Source organism: Emys orbicularis, chromosome 1 (genome assembly GCF_028017835.1).
Source record: "Emys orbicularis isolate rEmyOrb1 chromosome 1, rEmyOrb1.hap1, whole genome shotgun sequence".
Classification (NCBI taxonomy): domain Eukaryota; kingdom Metazoa; phylum Chordata; order Testudines; family Emydidae; genus Emys; species Emys orbicularis.
This window is the reverse complement of record NC_088683.1, coordinates 22,216,223-22,231,623: the sequence shown is the minus strand read 5'-3', so window position 1 is coordinate 22,231,623 and position 15,401 is coordinate 22,216,223. Positions and strand designations below refer to the sequence as shown.

The window sequence follows — 15,401 nt, the reverse complement described above, 5'->3', positions numbered from 1 at the left end:
AATATGGACTTAAATTTGTAAAGCATTCAGATACCACTGTGATGGGCACAAAAATAAATGGTCAGATATCATGGTGATGGGTTTGAATAGGACAGAACTGAAAACGCACACTTAGAGAGGTAGGTAGATAAAACTTTAAAGTCATTTTGTTCAGCCCATTAGGAAGGATGCTGGATTCCTGCTTAAAAACAAATTATAATTGGGAAGATGGTAATCAGTTAAACCAAAATGGGAGTAATATGAAATTTAGAGGGAGGTCTCAAAAGAATGGAGGGTTTGGTGGTGTCAGAAAGCCCTTCGGTTACAAAGATGGAAACAAATTTAAAATCCTTCAAGAGATTTAAAACAAAAAAAGGAGTTGGGTTAAACTTATGATTTGTTAAAGGCCTTTGGGTAAATGTTCAAAAGCACCTAAGTCCCACTTTAAAAAGTGACTTATGTCCATCTTCTCCATGGTATTAGATGCCTAACTCCCATTGAAATCAATAGGAGTTAGATTCCTAAATATCATTGAGGATCTGGGCCCTAGTCAAATAGGAGCCTAACTCCCACTGACTTTTAATGAGATGTAGGCACCTAAGTCATTTAGGTGCTTTTGAAAATTTTACTTATTTCCCTGTTTACAACTTCCTTTCCCTTGTTACAAAGCTATATGACAATATATTCGTTCTTCATCTGGGATGAATAAAAAAAACCCCTGGGTTTATACTCTTGCCAGCCAGTGTTGGTGTTGAGGACCAGCCCTTCTGCTGGGCAGATAGTTCTTCAAGCACACACTAGCTTGTCTAGTGAGGTGCCAAATCCAATATTAGATAAAGGGGCCAAGAAAGAAGGAATGGACAAGAAAGGCCCCTACTCTCACGTGGAATGAGCCAGAATCCCTTGGACACGGTGCTCAGGTACACAAGCCTCTCTGGCATATGTTTGGTCAAAGCTGGGTGCCAGCACACAAATATGTGTGGCTAGGCCCTCATTCATCCTCTTATTTTCTTAATCTCTTATCTCTTTTATGGCTGCATGCTCCATGTACAGCTAAATGGCTAAAGTCTTCTTAGGTTGAGTAAGTCTTAGCCTGTTTTTTCATACAATACTAATCTTCCTGTTGCCTTATCTCATCCAAAGATTAGCCTTCATTTGTTTTGCTTGGACCGAGCAAGTAGTTCAGCCTTTCACTCTTGCTGCTTTGGTGTCATCCACACAAAGGTTATTTATTAATGGCTACAATGCTTGTTTCTACACTCTCATTGTCCTCCAGACAAATCCACCCCAAACTGTCAACCGTCTGCCACAAACCCAAACAGCTACACTGCATGGTCTCATGAGATGCCCTAAGAATTAATTCTGTTCATTTGCCAAGTGTTATGTCTTCTGTGGTTGCTCCACTGTAGGCCTCAAAGGGGTAAAAAAAAATCACTCTAAAACATATTCTTCTAGTGTTTCCCTTCACTATGAATATGAGAGCCCCTTAAATAAAAATATATATAAAACTATTTATACCTTTAAGAACTTTATACCCTCAGATGAGTATTGTTTTTTAAATAACATCAAGAATAGGTTCCTTGAGCTACTGTATGACCCTTTAAGAATACAGCATTTCCTCACAACAGTTTGAATGTAGACAATCTGGCTATATTTCTATTTAAAGGATGACTTTTTCCTAGAAAAGTTAATCTGATTCTTAACATAAAACAAATTCCTGGTGAACCTAAAGTTTTTAGGAAACTTTCATACTGCTTAGTAGAAAACAGTGAGATCATTTGTCTATTGATACTAAAATATTGATACTAAAATGATAGGCTCTTAGGAGTCAGATCCTATAAACCATGTATTTGTGGAACATTAATTGACTTCAATGAAAATTCTGCACATGAAGAGCTTCTAGAATGGGACCTCTAAAAATACGTCCACAATGCATTTCAAAATCCACAGCAGCCAGACTCAGAGCCCAGGTCTACAGACTTGGGCTTATGGGACTTGTGCTACGGTGCTAAAAACAGCCGTGTAGATGCTGCCACTTGGGCTGGAGCTCAGGTTCTGAAACCCACCCCTCTCTCTAGGTTTCAGAGCCTAAACTCAAACCTGAGCCTAAACTCAAGCCTGTCTACACAGCTGTTTTTAGTGCCGTAGTGGGAGCCCTAGTCTGTAGACCCGAGCTCTGAGACTCATGGGTTTTAAAATGATGTGCAGATGTATCCAAAACTGCTTTTTCCAAGATCCAGGCATGAAGTGCAAGTACCTTATGCCCAGGCATGAAGTGCTCAATCAGGACACAATCTGACTCCCATTTCAGACAATAATAAAACTCACATTGACCTTGCAGTTAGAGCAGAATCAAATCTAATTTATTTTCTCAGTTTTGCCTGAGTAAAGACTGAGAACTGCAGGACCGTACTGCTAAGCTCCAGTCCTACAGTTAAGCTCTGTGCAGGTGGACCCCTGTACCTATGCAGAGCTCACTGTGTGATCACGGTCTTGGTTATTAAATGGTTGAAACACAGACAGATGAAGAGTGTGTGAAAGACCCATAATCAACTGTACTTCAGGGGCATGTGTAACACAGTGTAAGTCAGTCAAAATATTTTTTCTGGATCTTCCATGTCTATATAGCCACTAAATATGAAATTATTTGAGCTGTGATGAATGATACTGGGAAGGCACTACAATATGTTAGTTTTTGCTGAACAAAAGTAACTTCAAGGATTTTACATGAATTGGAGGGAAATCTCACCAAAATAATGTGTTGAAGTGAAAGGATACGTGAACATAGTATCTGAATATAATCCACTCATGGTACGTACCTTTGAAATACTAGGGATAGGCTTTCTGATTTTAGTTCAAGATGATACAGTCTATTAACACCCCTCCTGCTCTGGACAAATTGAGATTTGGTGTTTGAGATAAACAACAAAAAAGCATTAAAATCCACACATTTTGTGCCACTGCAATGTAAACTGCAAACATCAAGAAAAACAGGACAACACAAAACTATCTCCAGAATGTTTCTTTCCGGAAAGATATCAAACCAAATCACTTTCCTCATCTTCACGTCTCTTCATAATGACCCCCTGACACATATCTCCTCACCCTTCCTCTAGATTCAGATGTTCCCTCTACTCTCTCTATTCAAGCCTATTCTTACTCATAATATCAGCCCTTCTCCTCTACTGATAGTTGGTCCTTTCTTTGTGGTCCTTGTTAGCTTTGTGAATCAGCCAGCCCACCTCTCTATCTCACTGACTATCTCTTTCAAGAAAAGCTCAAAAATCATCTAATTTACCCTTCCCACAAACATTAGTTGTTGGCCTGTTTCTTGTACCTGTAATTCTTATCAACACCTCTCCTTATCTACTGTCCCCATCTAGTCTAACATCTTTGTACTGTAAGACTGGCAAGCTATGATATCCTACGCTATGCCCAAGAACACCACGTTATAAAATAAATACATGCTGGATTGCATTGTATTTTAGTTTCAAAGGTTTCGATCCTGCAACAAGAGCCTCATGGGCAGCAGTCAATGTTGTTCTGTGGTGGCCTGGTAATGTGCTCACATTAATTGTTTTGTAGGATTGGGGCCAAGTTCTGTTGCTGCAATGTTCAGTGTAAAACACGCTTTTCTACTCATAAGCACCTTGTTTGTTTGGTTTACAAGACGAGACAATTACAAACCCCCTACATTTGACATCTTAAGAAAACTTATAGGTTGCATACACAACAAAAGCCCTCAGTTATAAAACCATTCGGCCTAATAGCATTTCTCTAAGATTCCTGTTGTCAAAATTAAGTCTTTGAAGCTCACAGTGAAAACTGTCATTTTGGGATACACGGTTCATTTGTGTAAATATTTTGAGCTGAATACATAATTTTGCTTTGAAAGAAAAGAAAACGGACGTTACCATTAATATTAAGTGACAATCAATTATCTTTGTAGAACAGTGCATGTAATATAACATTTGCTCGCTTGTCTGAGATACACTTGCTCAAATTAACACTGTCTGGAATGTAATATTAATGTGGGCACCACTGATAGAAGTAAGTCTGACATGCCAAAGGCTGTAAAGAAATACTGACAACACCTAGGAGAGCTGACGAAAGAAACTCAGAAAGATAGTTTGACAGCACCTTGAAGATTGAGACATAAAGTTCATTACCAATTAAAGTTGAGATGAAGGAGGAGCTGGGATCAAAAGGGCACCTGCCTCGTCCTCTCTCAAATTTGTGCCAGTCCAGTTGAAATAGATAATCCTTTAAAGAAAGTCACAGAAAACAGCATAAATACTACATTAAAATAAAATAATAAAAGATTAGCTTTAATGTATTTGATATCTCTGAACCGAATTGACTTTTTCTGAGTGGAGAAAATAAGGTACCATTGTTCATTAATAAATTTGTTATAAAGAGTCTTTGATTTCCACAAAACACCTTTGCATGCAGACTACACTGCAACATTTATTGAATCAGTGATTCATTTCATTTTCATAGTGAGGGAAAATGTCCCTACCTCTTCTAAAATTATCTAAATATTCAATAACTATTTAGCAAAGAAATGTATTCATCCTCTCTAGATAGGATGGCATAATACATGTAGCATAGATTTGGGACTTGTGTGTGTCTTCTTTGTACTAGAAAGTTTTAGGAACGAATCTTTGATTAAAACGTTCAGAGCATGTGATGTGATTTATGTTGTAGATGTACTCCAAAATTCGTCTTGGAAGAAGATGGGCAATCTAATTTAACTTTCTCGGTTTAAGACTTAACCTGAACTCTTGCTCCTGCAATGTTGTCGCTTTTATCACCCGCATTTTTCTGGGTTCCCAAAAGAGCTTCAGAGAAATGCGATTATTTAACTAAAATGTCAGGTGAGAGCACAGAAGAAAATATTTTTAAAACTATTTATTTATGAATTTTAACAAATCTTTGCCATGTAAATATCAGAGCCAAAACAATGTTCATTACAACAGTGAGCTTTTGCTTAGAGAAACATTAAACAGTAATATAATCCCCAGCTCATTTAACAGGGTGTTACCTTTATTACAAAGTGAGCACCTTTACATTATCCAAGACATGCTGTTTCTGGTGATTTTATAAATTGAGTGAAATCTCTGATTACACATATTTAACAAACTAGGCATGTCTATCAAATGTTAATATTCAAAATTATTGGACAGGTGTGCTGGTTTTTGGTGGGTGAGTGTATTTTGTCTGAGTGTTGAATAAATGGTAGATAAATATCTAAGTATGTGATTAGTGCGTTAATTGGAAACCTTTTTTTTAAAATGTATATATTAAACTTTTCCCCTTCAAAAATAAGGAGGGAGAGGAGGAGAAAGTACAGTTATGATAATTAGATTGCCAAAATATACATAGTACAATAATCAAGAATTTGCATTATAAATATATAAGATACCATGTATTTCAGCAATGCCAGTTCGGTGTCACAGATTCACTCATCAAACAAGTATATGAAACCATATTATTTCTTTCAGCATACTGTATAAATTCAATCCTTCTGCTTGGTGAACTGATCTCAGTTTTAGGTTGGTGGTATACATGTATGTCAAATGTTTGGGTTGATGTAAAACCACACAAAAAAGGAAGCTAAAAAAGTAAAGGTTTTTAAAAGGGACAGCAAGATAAAAGAACAGGAGGGCAGAAAACAGAGCGGTGGGGTGGGGGGAGAGGGAAGAGAGGGTAATGAGAGTGACATTTCGGTTCTCATCCTCTAGAGATCAATCAAGGCCTGTACAAAGTTAGACTAAATCTTTTCAAATTTGTCTAAGGCCCATCTTCTCTGAAATGTTACTCACTCTGTAGTTGCCAGCCAGCCAGGTCTCTCTGCCAAGCTTCTATGCCTGGAAGCAATCTGCTCTTCCATCAAAGCAATATAAGCCATTTGGCTACAAGCACTGCACTATAGAAACAAGCTTTCCATGAGCGGAGAGTTTCCAAGATGTTGGGATATATCCCAAAACACAGTTTGGAAAGTAATTTCTAAGACTGTACCCATCATCGTATTAATCCTCCTATCTACTTCTAGCCTAAAAGACTGGATCTTGGCACTGTCCCAAGACACATGAGCCAGCATGGCTCCAGAAGACCCACATCTCCAGAAGCAGTCTGTGTTGGGAAAACCCAAGCTCTGTAACTTATGTGGAGACCAGTGTGAATGAAATATAATTTTCTGCTGGATCAGCCTTAATCACATATCAACAATAGAGGTTTTAATGTATTGTAAGGCATTTCCCCATTGGCTAGGGCTCAGGTTTATACACAAATTTTTGTTCCAGGCCCAGCACAGATAATCTAAATTAGGGACTGTCACTTGGGCCAGGAACTCTTAAGAGGCTACAGCTGGTCTGGTAAACCTATGGAGCTCTCTTCACAACAACAGAAACTCTGGATTTCTGGCAGTCCCACTGCCTCTGGATTGAATACGCCCTTCAAAAGATGTTTAAGCTGTAGGAAACACCATTTGCACCAGGTAGGTTATACGGTTGTTGAAGTGTTTGCAATGGAAGAAATAGATCCTCTGAGGTCAATTGAGACCCCTACAATTTCCCCTTATCCAGCTATTTTCTCCACATTAATAATTTATTGTCCATTTTCAACTAATTGCCCCAGAAGAAAATATTTTTTTACATTGAACATCATCCATCCAGCTAGATTTATTTTAGGGCTCTTGATTAATCACAGTTAACTCATGTGATTAACTCAAAAAATTAATCGTGATTAAAAAAATTAATCGTGATTAATCGCAGTTTTAAGCACACTGTTAAACAATAGAATACCAATTGAAATGTATTAAATATTTTTGGATGTTTTTCTACATTTTCAAATATATTGATTTCAATTACAACACAGAATATAAAGTATACTGTGCTCACTTTATATTATTATTTTTATTACAAATATTAGCACTGCAAAAAAGAAACAAAAGAAATAGCATTTTTCAATTCATCTCATAAAAGTTCTGTAGTGCAATCTCTTTATCATAAAATTGCAACTTATAAATGTAGAATTTTTTTCTTACATAACTGCCCTCAAAAACAAAACAACGTAAAACTTTAGAGCCAACAAGTCCTACTTCTTGTTCAGCCATCACTCAGACACAAACAAGTTTACATTTACGGGAGATAATGCTGCCTGCTCCGTATTATTTATTATTATTATTATTATTATTATTTACAATGTCACCTGAAAGTGAGAACAGGCATTTGCATGGCACTTTTGTAGCCAGCATTGCAAGGTATTTACGTGCCAGATATGCTAAACATTTATATGCCCCTTCATGCTTCAGCCACCATTCCAGAGGACATGCTTCCATGCTGTTAAAAAAATAATGTGTTAATTAAATTTGTGACTGAACAACTTGAGGGAGAATTGTATGTCTCCTGCTCTGTGTTTTTCCTGCATTCTGCCATATATTTCATGTTATAGCAGTCTCGGATGATGACCCAGCAAATGTTCTTCATTTTAAGAACAGTTTCATTGCAGATTTGACAAAATGCAAAGAAGGTAACAATGTGAGATTTCTAAAAATAGCTACAGCACTCGACGCAAGGTTTAAGAATCTGAAGTGCCATCCAAAATCTGAGAGGGACGAGGTGTGGAGCCTGCTTTCAGAAGTCTTAAAAGAGCAACACTCCGATGCGGAAACTACAGAACCCGAACCACCAAAAAAGAAAATCAACCTTCTGCTGATGGCATCTGACTCAGATGATGAAAATGAACATGTGTCGGTCCGCTCTGCTTTGGATCATTATCGAGCAGAACCCGTCATCAGCATGGACGCATGTCTTCTGGAATGGTGGTTGAAGCATGAAGGGACATATGAAGCTTCAGCACATCTGGCATGTAAATATCTTGTGACGCTGGCTACAACAGTGCCATGCGAACACCTGTTCTCACTTTCAGGTGACATTGTAAACAAGAAGTGGCAGCATTATCTCCTGGAAATGTAACCAAACTTGTTTGTCTGAGCGATTGGCTGCAGTAGGACCGAGTGGACTTGTAGGCGCTAAAGTTATACATAGTTTTATTTTTGAATGCAGTTATTTTTTGTACATAATTCTACATGTGTAAGTGCAACTTTCATGATAAAGAGATTGCACTACAGTACTTGTATTAGGTGAATTGAAAAATACTATTTCTTTTGTTTTTTACAGTGCAAATATTTGTAATAAAAATAAATATAAAGTGAGCACTGTACACTTTGTATTCTGTGTTTTAATTTAAATGAATATATTTGAAAATGTAGAAAACATCCAAAAATATGTAAATAAATGGTATCCTATTCTATTTAACAGCATGATTAATCACGGTTAATTTTTTTAATCGCTTGACAGTCCTAGTTCATTTAGATTCGGGGGGAAATAATTACAAACCTGCCCATCTAAGGATACTTTAAAGTTGAGATTCACCCAGTGACTAGTACACCAGTGTGACCTCTGCCGAGGACATCTACAATTGTGAATCACTGTTAACTACTCTGCCTCAACAAGTGAGTGTGCAGCTTGTAAACTGTGTGTCAGCTCCCTGACACACCATCTTGTCTGCTTTGTCAGCAAACTCTTCAGGAATCTGCCAGTCCAAACCTTACTGTGCAGGTAACAATCAGTGAACCCTAATTCCCAAGTTCCTCAAAGACATCTCTCTGCAGTGTCCAGCCCTCTAATTGAACTCAAATACATTAAGTTTGCTGCTCCTTTAAAGAGACAATACACAACAGCTTATTAACGTAACGGGTTGACAAACCCCCCACTTCAACCAAAGTGCTGAGATGGTTTGTGTTAAAAGCAAAACAAGTTTATTAACAAAAAAAACCTAGATTTAAGTGATAACAAGAATAAGGAATAAGGATAGAAATGGCTATAAATAAGCAGAAGTAAAAATATACTTCTAAGCCTAAAACTTAAAAACACAGAGTATTTTGTTCAGAAAAGTTTATTTATCATAGACTTTTTTTCAGCATGGCTGACTGGACATTTTGCCAGGACCCAACACACAAAGTTCAAAGCGTGGGGCTTCTTTGACTCCTCAGGAGAAATTAGAGATTTTCCCCCCTTTCTTTTTAGTCCAGTAAACCTTTGAAATGTATTCTTTGAAAAATAAGCTCAAAGTTTCTCCCTTCTTCTGGGGTGCAGACACCATGCTGTCTTCTCTCCCACTTGCTAGCTTGATAACTTTGTTTATCTTACATGTAAATGTTCCTTTATTGTCTTTGCCTGAGGACCAGCCTGGTCAGACAAGCAAATATACATTCCTTTCTCTAGGCAGATTGGGTTTGTGCATTGCTTGCCAAACACATTTAAAGAACATAATTCTAGCACATATTTATAATTCTTTGAACACAGCCGGTACTTCCACTACTCAATGATTTTCGGGACTAGGGTGTTATCAGTTTGTATATGATACAGATAAATACAGATTATGACAACAGTGTGTTAGGTGTGGTGAGTATGTCAGGCATGACAAAAGTTGCTGACACAGAGTAGTGAACCATCAATGGGCCTCCGTATCACACCTCTCTCCCTGACATTAATACAGTAGGATTAGCCTCTGGCTACCCTGCAGGCATCAGTTCAAAGACCCCCTGAACCCATAGACTTCCCCCTCTTTAACATCCATACTTCACTAAGTGGTTGCTTCACACCCATCTGGATCACCCTGGTCAGTAAAGGGATCTGTCGCCCCCCCCCCCCGAAGGTGTGAAACCAGATCTCTTACCCCCTGAGTCTCCTCTGCTCCCATATTTATAATGCAAATTCTTGATTATTGTACTATGTATATTTTGGCAATCTAATTGTGCTTCAATTTCCCTGATCTCAGTGGAGTGGTGGCCCACAACTTTCCTAGCTGTGCCAGAATCTAACCACTCCCAGCAGACCTTGGGTATGTTTTACCCCTGCCACAGACACACTCAGCACTGACTCAGTTTCTCCAGTGAGGGTTTACCCCCTTGACCACTGAGTCTAGCCATGGTGGGTCTCCCATCTAACTATGTTTATTTAGGTGTGGGTTAAAAAATTACAAAACTGCTCATTTACAGATACTTTAAAATTGAGATTCATCTAACGACTAGAAACCAGTGAAGCTGGAGTCCTTGAAACAAACAGCTTTGTTTCAATATAACTATTGATGAGTGCTTTCTTTCTTTACTGGTATGTTTTAGTTAGATAAGAGACTGAACAAAAACCTATGCACAATTTAATTATCCCACTCCACAGGCACACACCACTGATACTTGGAGGGAAGTTAAAGACTAGCCTTTCTGCTTTGAAACATGAGCTCTGATTGGTTCCTTCCTGGTGCTGTTTTGAAACATCCCCTTGCTGCTGGATGTGGTTTGAAGTTAATGGTAACTTGGCACCTCTTTAGTCCCCATCTCCTGCTGCCTGCTCTGTCACCAGTTTTGAAGAGTGTTGTTTTTTCCAAATCTTCAGTGACACTGGCTCTTTGAAGCTCTAATTATATTTTGCTGCTCTGTGCAAGTTCTTCCATTTTCTTGTGCATCTTGTTCCTTCCACACTTGTATATGAAAAGGTATTTGGGTTGACATGTGCATGCGGAAGGTGGGGAGTGAGAACTCTGTTAGCCTACAGTAATGCTGCCAATCAATTTAGAATACTGATAGTCCAATGTTAACATAGAAAAAGAGAGGGAAAGAGAGGAAGGAGATATGAGGAAAAGACAGAGGGAGACTTTATCACCTTATCCTGTGGCTTGGGTTATTCCATCCTGCTGCTGGTCAATTTTCAAGCCACAAGGGAATAAGATTCTTGTGGAATCCTGAATTTCATCCCAAATTTCTTAAACATCACACACCAGTTTGGGTTAAAAAAAAAATCAGGATGTTTTGGGTCAACAGTAAACAAGAACAATAAAGAGAACAAAACAAAGGGAAAATATACTACTGAAAACCATGAAGAATGCACTAGAGAGTCATTACTGTCCAAAAATGTGATGCAAAGGAAATTCTTCTTAAGAGAATGTGCCTACCTGCTGTTATCTCTGTCTTAACCAGCTACTAAAAATAAAGGTACTAATGAAAAATATTGCCCTCCCCCCACCTGAGTTTCCTCACTGAAGCATTTGTCAGTAAATCAGTTAAACAAAAACCAAAGAATGTGAACAATTTTCAAAGACAAAGGTGAAAAGTAATTAGAGAAATAACTTGTGAGTTCATAGATTTAACATGATCTCCCAATACTTGTGCTGTCCATTTACCCTCTCATGATAAAAGAACAATGAGATATTCAATGAAATCAATGACTGCAAATTTAAAATCGATAAAAGAAACCTTCTTCAGTAAATAAGGTGAACAGAAAACGGGTGGACACAGAGTTGAAGCAAATTAACATAAACATTTCACACCAATAGTTGCAGAAATGTTGTTTACGCTATTTATGCAGTAATACTGTTTTCTGCAATTGATATGGTAGGGTCCATATCTCCTGTTGTGCCATTATTTTGCACACAGAACTGCAACTTAAACAAACTGGAGGGGGTGAGGGATGTATTCATGACAAGACATGGCCCTATTTATGAACCATAAACTGTCATTCTTGCTCAACATTTTACTTAGGTAAATCCCATTAAAAGCAGTAGCTTTTGATCAACTTGGGACAGTGAAACCTGGCAGAGAAAAATCTTAAGTCATGCAAGGAAATAATGTAGGCCACTGCTCTATAGATATGGATATGTGAAATTTCATAAGTAAACCCAAACCAGGCTAGTCTTATGGGAACATCTTACAGACCGGGGCCACTCTTAACTATTGGTGAATTAGGCAGCTGACTAGGACAGTAGATTTTGGGGCAGCTGCCTAAAGTGGCAGCTTGACAGAAGGATGACTGGGCCAAATTTGAATGGTGTTATAAGCCAGCGGGCCAGAGCACAATGCCTCTCATTCAAATTTGGCCCGGCTGCCCCTCCATCAGGCCAAATCAGGGGCAACCGGGCCAAATCTTCCAGTCTAGACCTATGAGGTTGGGGAAGCATATTGAAGTTTTGTCTAAGGTGGCAATTTTAAGCACCCTCTGCCTATAGAATTCGATAAAGATAAACCCAATGGAGTCCCATAGAAATTGAAAAGGGTTCTCTTGAAATTATTCTTAAAATCTGTAGAAATTAATAGAAAATTATCTCCTTTTATATCATTTTTCAAGAAGCCAATAGAAATGAAGAAAGAACTATATATTTGCTATATAATTCCATTGGACGGTATAAATATTCTATTCAAACGTTCAGTTTCCGTCAGGGAAAATTCACCTGCTATTGCAAACCTTAAATTTGAGCAACATTCTTCAAAAAGTTGCCTTGGGTTTACGACCCTTCTGGGAATTGTGGAGGGATTCTGAGTGAACCTGAGACAAATTATTGTTTCACGGTGAAATGAGACAAAACTCAGTGGTTTCTTCTACATTTCATTGTGCTGGTTCCCTGGACTCATTTAAACCCGAAGCTCAATGTGAAACAAATGTGACCCAAACCAACAAAACAGGTTCATGCAAAACACTGTAAACTGAAACCATCCATTTCTCCTCAGCACTTTCTACAGTCATTTAGGCCTGGATCCTTCAATGAGACCTATGCAGACAGACCACAGTGCCTGCACAGATCTCTTTGCAGAAATAAGGCCATAATATGCATGGTGCACATTAGGCCGTTTAATTTAAAATCAATGAGTGGTTTTAAGGGAGTGCAGTGAAACCTGCATATGGTGAAGCTGTTTTTGCACACAAGACAACTTAACTCACTGGATTCTTATTATTATCACAGGCAACCAATAAAAAAAAACCAACACAAAGATAAACTGACCCATTGAGCCATGATGACAATCTGAAAACCGAAAATCATCTATTTTATGGTTCATGGAATGTGCAGTGTGCAGGTTAACTGTAGTGAGAATGGTAGGCAGTATTTATATTGTCCTGTCATTATCTATGTTTTAACAGCTGGAATTTTTGACTAAGCAATATGGTTTAAATTTACAAGCCATCACTATCAATCAAGGTAGGCAAAAATTTGGATTTCAGTGTAACATGGAGACGTTTTTCAGTTTTGATAGAAAGCAGGACACGTACCACATTAAATGCTAGCAGATGCATGAGCTCATCACAAAAAAGGTTTGCAAAATGCAGACAATAACTTTTTCCAAGGGAGATTTTCCATTTTAGCCTTCTGGGACAGCACAACAAATACAGCATTTCTAACCGTGGAGGTTAGTCATTGAAGATGACTATGTGTCTGTTTCCACATGATGCCAATTTAAATGAAATAAGTGTGACACATTAATAACGTCAAGGGCTGATATTATCACTCTAGCCCTTCTTGCTGTGTGTGTGTGTGTGTGACACTGGAATCCTTTGAGACTGTCAGACGAAAACTCACACCCTACAGGATAGTACATAGCAATTCAACTTTGTCATTTATTTTACAGGCATTTTCCAGTGGTTAGGGTAAAAGTCACACAACAACACAGATGGGTGGGTGGAGTTACTAAAATCTAAGCATAGCTTGAAAAAAACAGAGATCAAAGTTTTATGTATAATTTCCATGACTAAAGAAACCGAATGCACACTTGGCTATTACTAAAATAATCATCTTTTGCAAAAATATACTTAGTTCCAAGAACTGCAGCCATTTTATCTTTAACTAACTCAATGGGAATTAATAATGTTAGAGAATAAAAATATAATGTAAATTATAAATAATAATGTAAGAAAAGGAAAATCAGAACTATTAAAGTTGAAGGCTACATTAAATTGCAGAGTAGAGATTTGCTTTTTCACTTGCCTTTGGTTCTGATTCAACAAAGAATTTTAGGTTGTGCTTAATGTAAAGCATGTGCTTAAATCCATTCCCATTCAGCAAAGCACTTACGCACATGGTCAGCTTTAAACACTGGCTTAATAAAGAGGCTATGTATAGATGACCCTATGAAAGTATATTTATGAGGCAAAATAATTTGATTTTCCTTGTTTGTTTGTTTTTCAGTTTTAAGACTCCTCAAGTGTTTTCCATGTAAGGGGAAAAAATAGCAACGCCCCTAACCCCCGAGATATTGATATGTGTGTTCCTTGAAGATACAGTAAAATGACCCAAGCCATATCTCACAGAAGTCAATGGAGAGACTCTTACTGATTCCACTGGGAATGGGCCTAAAATGAGTAACTTGATCTATTAATGGTAATTATCAGCAAAGTTTGGGGTAGGGTATTCTTCCATATAATACAGGACCTTCAAAATGTTCATGAAAAGGAATGGGAAAGGGGTTGCCATTCCTCTGAAAAGAAGTTTGAGACATTAGACAGACTGGGAAAGATACCGATTTTAGCACTTTTAGTTAAAAAATATATGTATAAATATGTATCAAACAGTACAACTGAAGTCACTTAACTCTTTGCTGCTTTTAACAAGTTAGTAACTTGCAGGGGAATTATGCTTCAGTTTGACCAAGAACTCAAGGTAATTTGTATTGCAGACCAGTAATTCCTCCTTGGGGGAAATTACACTTTTAGGCCACCATGACTGTAGGTAGAAATCTGTAACTATGGTTCTTGGCACTTGCTGAATCATTTCACGTTCAATCTGACATACTGGGCAAAGTTCACTTCTAGCATGAGTGGTCACAACATTATATTGTCTTTAATTAGCAAATGAAATCATATACAAGAGATGATTTGGTCGATTGGCCTTCTTGTATCAGTGTTTACATATTGGGGGGATATTTAAATAGTAGTGTGAAAAACATTGAATCCTTTTCACCTGCAAAATCAGTCACAGGGCAAAAATGTAAACCAGGGATGCTGAGGTGATAAATATTCATATATTTGCTTGTGAAAAAGCATGCAGAAACTCTTTGAGGGAACAAGCAATGGATAGGATGCTGGTGAGATCTGACTCACGCTGCTCAAGCAGCCTTGATTTTTTTTCTGTTCACGTAACCTTGTAAAGCAGAGTAAATCACATTCTATGATGGCATGTAGAATGGAGCAAGTGTCTTCTGCTTAGCCCCTCAAATGACTCACATGATGCTTCTTCCTCTCATGGTGCACAGTCATTCATCCGCGGCCCGATCCAAAGGTCACTGAAGTCAATGGGAAGACCTTCATTAGTCTTCGGATCAAGATCACAACGTACAAGGTCTTTGGCCTTATCTCTATTAACCTCAGATATCTTCAGTATTGAGCTAGTGCACTTAAAATAATAATGTGGCCATGTCGGCACTGGCAGCAGTCCAGGCTAGCCACCTGAGTATGTATCTAGGGACTCAGGCAATTTTATATTTGGGAGACTAGCTCATGCCACTGCCTGTGCCGTTGTGGCCATACCACAGGCGCCGACTCCGTGGGTGCTCCGGGGCTCAAGCACCAGGCACACGTATGTTCAGCGGCGCCGCA

At 38.2% G+C, this 15,401-nt stretch overlaps 1 protein-coding gene across 1 annotated transcript in view; it reads right to left on the bottom strand.

Moving 5' to 3' along the window:
- The window catches only part of SEMA3E (semaphorin 3E), a 218,527-nt gene that overhangs the window by 46,944 nt on the left and 156,182 nt on the right, over window positions 1-15,401 (bottom strand). Inside the window, exon 5 of the mRNA XM_065404326.1 lies at window positions 4,149-4,242. Within this exon, the coding sequence (XP_065260398.1) occupies window positions 4,149-4,242 (94 nt within the window). The remainder of the gene's footprint in view (window positions 1-4,148; window positions 4,243-15,401) is intronic.